At 37.8% G+C, this 4,857-nt stretch overlaps 1 protein-coding gene across 1 annotated transcript in view; it reads left to right on the forward strand.

Annotated features, from left to right (window-relative positions):
* Positions 1–3,243, forward strand: part of LOC129680479 (paired mesoderm homeobox protein 2-like) — a 3,782-nt gene extending 539 nt beyond the window's left edge. Inside the window, exons 2-3 of the mRNA XM_055612125.1 lie at positions 1,906–1,951; positions 3,052–3,243. Coding sequence (XP_055468100.1) covers positions 1,906–1,951; positions 3,052–3,243 — 238 coding nt within the window. The remainder of the gene's footprint in view (positions 1–1,905; positions 1,952–3,051) is intronic.
* The last annotated feature ends 1,614 nt before the right edge of the window (positions 3,244–4,857 follow it).

A 4,857-nucleotide genomic window follows, 5' to 3' on the forward strand; every position in this document is an offset into this window, starting at 1 on the left:
TAATAATAATAATAATAATAATAATAATAATAATAATAATAATAATATAGCTTAAGTATTGAGCTCAGAAACCACAGAAATGGTAGGTTAATTCTCTGAGTCCATTTTACATTAAACTTAAGACAGTGAATTACTGAAGGTGGCTTTGACCTCAGTTTAGACTAACCAGTGCTTGAACCTAGAACTTTAAGTCCTGTCTCAGCCTCCTCAGTAGGTGAGATGAGTTTGGCCTCTATCCTCTCTTGTCTGGGAAACCACAAAATCTTCAGCTGAATTTCTGGTGGAGGTGAACAGGATGGTCTCTGAGACTAAAACTCAAACTTTTTATGCACTTTGAAAAAAGAAACAAGCCATCATAGTGTTCACGGTGAGGTGTGTTTCTTTCACATTACAGTTGTCTTAAAAAGAAATGTAAAAGCCACTATTTAACCCAAGTTAGACACTGTGTTCAAAACTTTTGCAGAAAGGTTTTTCAGAGTGAAAACAAAATTTTGCCATTATTAAACCTTTGTTCCTGACTCTCCCTCTAGTCTCTGTTGTATTTTGGTCCTGAGACTGACTGCTTCAGCTACCACACACAGGAGATCGATCATGCAAAGCTTGCCCTTTTTCAGACTACCCTGTTGCTCTTACCCACAGTACCTTCCATGCTCATCAGAATGCTCCTGGGTGTGGCAGAAGTTTTGTTTTCTGGAAGCTGAATGTTTCAAAGGCACATTCATCTATCGATTCCACTTACTTTTGTCACCACAGATAAAAAGGGATATCTGAATGGGCTTGGTCTGTGGCCCACCTGAATTGTACTTTGCTTTTGTGGACAAATAGCTCTTTAACTACAAGTTCTGAGTCTTTTGTGGTATATAACCAAGAAGCTGAATTGCCGGGTATGTTAATTCTGTGTTTACTCCTTTGAACAGTCACTGACTCTGTTTCCTTGTTGGTAAACAAATGCAAAGTGCCATCCCCAGGAGGTGAGGCTAGGACAGAACTCTGGTGCCTATGAACAGTGAATGTGGGACAAATGACAGATACTTTATCAAAAAATAAAATGAAATAAAATAAAATGGAAGCTGAAGAAATGGCTCAAGGAGTAAAAGTGCTTAAAATACAAGCTTTGATATCTGTTCTTGTAACCTGGAAGCAATGACGAACATATAATCCCATCAGTAATACAATATATTATTATATAAAATAAATAATATATACAATATTATATATAATGAATGAAATAATTTTAGAGCAAGGTGACTGTCATTCACATGTGTCTTCCTGTATTTATACCCATATCCAACAAAACATGTATAGCTACAGAAAAAAAATGAACGCAGTATATATGATATACTCAACTATATTATGCAACTACAGTTTCTTACTACATTTTTAATTGCTTTAATTATGTATGTGAGCGTGACAAAACAACTGAACATGTAGAGGTCAGAAGAAAGTTTGGGAGACTCCATTCTGTCTTTCCATCATATGAGGCCCAGGGTTTGAAACAGGTCTTCAGGACTGTCATCTTATCCCTTTATCCCCTGAGCAATCTCACTGGCTACACTAAGAAGTTCTTAGAACAACCTTCAAAGTTTTGACAAGATGAAGTCACTTTTTTTTTCTAGACTGGGTTTCTCTGTGTAGCCTTGGCTGTCCTGGACTCACTTTGTAGACCAGGCTGGCCTCAAATTCACAGAGATTCTCCTGCCACTGCCTCCTCAAGTGCTGGATTACAGCCATGCACAACTGTGCCTGGCTGATGAAGTCACTTCTAAAGAGTCCTGCCTGTGAAAAAAATGATGAGTATTTGCTGAGTTGGGGGCAGGGCTAGCAAAATAAGGATGTAGAAAAATTATACGTATACACTCCTTACCCTAGTGGCAATGGCTAAACTGCCTCCCTTTTTCTCCACAGAAAAGCACTTGCAGAACTCATTCATGTGGATGAAAGCAAGGTGAAGGTCAGTAGACTTTCATCAGGGTATTCTATATCATATCTGCTTCAGGACAGGCATGGCCTTGTCTTACACACTTGGAGTTCCTGTGACTACCAAGAGTTAGACTAATTTGTTCTTGGAAGTAGAAGACGTTTAAAAAGTGAACTCAAGCTAGTGTTTCTTCCCTATTTTGGGAAGTAAAGGACCATGTTTTCCTAAAGGAAAGCAAAGTGAAGAAACTGGGTCTTCCATACTCTGTGGGAAAGGATCTGTGTTTGTGTATGTCTAGATATAGCATATGTAGGTATAATTGTGTTTGTATGCATGTCATAGACACCTGCATGTCCCCCAATGAATACTGAAGTTTGTATGACAAAAGGATCCTCTGCAAAGTATTTTTGTCAGGAGTCATGTCAGGGTCTCCATGAAAGTATTTATGAGATGGCAGGAAGAAGCATTAGCAGACGTTTCTGTTGTATCAAATTACAGAATACTAAATTCATGAACATAGCTATCAGAATGAATGAATGAATATGAAGCAGGGGATGACTTGCCTTTATACACAGCAAGGAAATTTGGTGAATTAAGGTGAAAAGGATGTAGGATTAGAGCCAAAAAACCCTTTGTGCCTGGCCCTTCTGCTTTTCTTTTGTAAGGTTTTAGTAAGATGACATGGACAAAAGCAGCTCTGAATTTAAATTTTCCAGCTCGCTATTATGTGCCAACTGATATATTGCCCCAAATCTGCTTTAGTTATGAAAAAAGCAAGGTTTGACAGCTCTGAAAGTCTGTCTAAAGAAAATGACCCTGATAGTTCAGAGTTTGGCATACAACTTATTTTTTTTAAAGGCTTCTGCAGAAGAGAAAGTCTTGTGCTGTGTGTACTAAGTAAATTTGTCTGATGGTTTTTAGTGATGGTGGATCAGAAACCTGGATCTCCCATGCTGAGAGCACAGCCTCCACACTGGGTAATATTTACAGCCCTGAAAAGTTTGTGAGCAATTGTGAACTCTTTTCTGCTGTGAAAGGGGCAATATGCCATATGAAGTTATATGATGTGTCTTTCCATTATAATATTAACTGTTCAGTGTGATAAAGCAGCCTCTATCTTGGTCTGATTTCAGGATTGGTTTAAAAATAACAGAGTTAAATACAGGAAAAAACAGATGGAGTTACTACACAGCAATAGCACATCTGGTATTCTGAACAACTTTTCCCCTGAGATGAATGAAGATCAGAAGAGTGCTTGTGTTCCTGAGGAGCCAGTAGGGTTCATCTTGTGCCAGCAACATCTTGGCCAATCCTGCTGGTCATGAAAGCATTGTCTTGTCACATACAATAGCAATAAAGGAGAGATTTCTTGAAATACTATTTACATTTGTCATCTCTTTTCCACAGACTGGGAAAGACACTTTTTTTTTTTCTGTTCAGCTTTGTACTAAATGGAGGCCAGAAGAGAAGCCCAAAACTTGAATCAAAAAAATGGCACTCTTGTCCATCAGAATAAGAGAGTATGGTGGCCATATACCTTTTATATTCAGAATGGGCCTCCAACTCTACATTCTTCTGCAGCCTCCTAGGTAAATGTCAGCATCCTGCATTTTACTTCAGGGATCAGTGATGTTGCTGACTTGGACATAGCATCCCTTCCTCATGAAGAACTCCTTGGAGAATAGGAATATACATAGAATTGGGAAGCCACGAGGGTGAACTTGGCACTGGTAGGAGTGATGACTTGTCTTTTATTGATGAAACTTTGAACAAGAACTATACAACTGTCCAGAGTCAGCTAGTGAAGATGTGAAAGGGTATACTTAGAACCTGGAAAGAAATGGGAGAAGCAAGAGGAGTATAGGCAAACCTCCTAGTTACTAATTCCCAGGGAAGAAAAGGATCCCAGAGTTGATCTGGGAAGGAAGCCACCTGCTTTATTCCTGTAGCCTGTCAATAACTACATGTTCTATAATTTAAAGCAGATTTATTTTTATAATATTTAAAGATGAAAAACAATTTATGATAAAATGCATTCAAAACATAAATAAAATATGCAGGTAAGGTTACAGAGTTCAAGTATACCAAGGAAAGACCACCAGACAAAAGTTCTTTCAATTTAAAAGTTTTTTTAAAGCGAGATTATTTACAGTAATGTTGTGACAACAATTTACATTGCCAGTCTGAGAGCTGCTGCAAAAGGGGACAACAGGGGCTCTTGAGTTTTTAAAAGATTTTCTTGTATGTAGAGCATGATCATGGATTTTTGTTGTTGTTGTTGTTCTTGTTTGCTTGTTTTTTTTTTTCTTTTTCCTGAGCATGCAGCAGTTAAGGGAGATGATAGAAACAGAATGAATGCCTAGTTAATATTTTAAGGTAACAATTATACTTATTATTTTGTTATATAAAGGGGAATTTTGGGGGAAATGGACCAGGTAGGTCATGGTCCAAATATCCTGTAGTCAACAGCCTTTAGGAGAGCTGTGTAGTAGTATACACCTGTAATCCCAGCACTCAGGGAGCAGAGGCAGGCAGATCTCTGTGATTTTGAGGCCAGCCTGGTCTACAGAGTGAGTTCTACGACAGCCAAGGCTACACAGAGAAACCTGTTTCTAAAAACAAAAATAAATAGAGAGAGAGAGAAAGAAAGGAAAAGAAAGAAAGATTTTTAGTTTAAGAATAAGGTCTTGTTGACTCCTAAGTTTCTTTTCTTTTTTTCTTTTTTTTAACAGTAACTTAGTTTGAAACTCAGTTTTAAGAAAGCTAGTTTTTAATTATTACAGTGGTGAGTAGTGTACAAACTTCTAAAAGTTGCTCTGTATTACTTTAGAGAATTCGGTACTTACGGTATCTCCAGGGTTGTTTTGAACAAATGGATGACTGTGTAGACACTGTTGAGAGTTTAGGATGGATGATACCCTAAATAGCTCAGCAAATAA

The sequence above is a fragment of the Psammomys obesus genome, unplaced genomic scaffold (assembly GCF_907164565.1).
Source record: "Psammomys obesus unplaced genomic scaffold, mPsaObe1.curated_primary_1811, whole genome shotgun sequence".
NCBI lineage: Eukaryota > Metazoa > Chordata > Mammalia > Rodentia > Muridae > Psammomys > Psammomys obesus.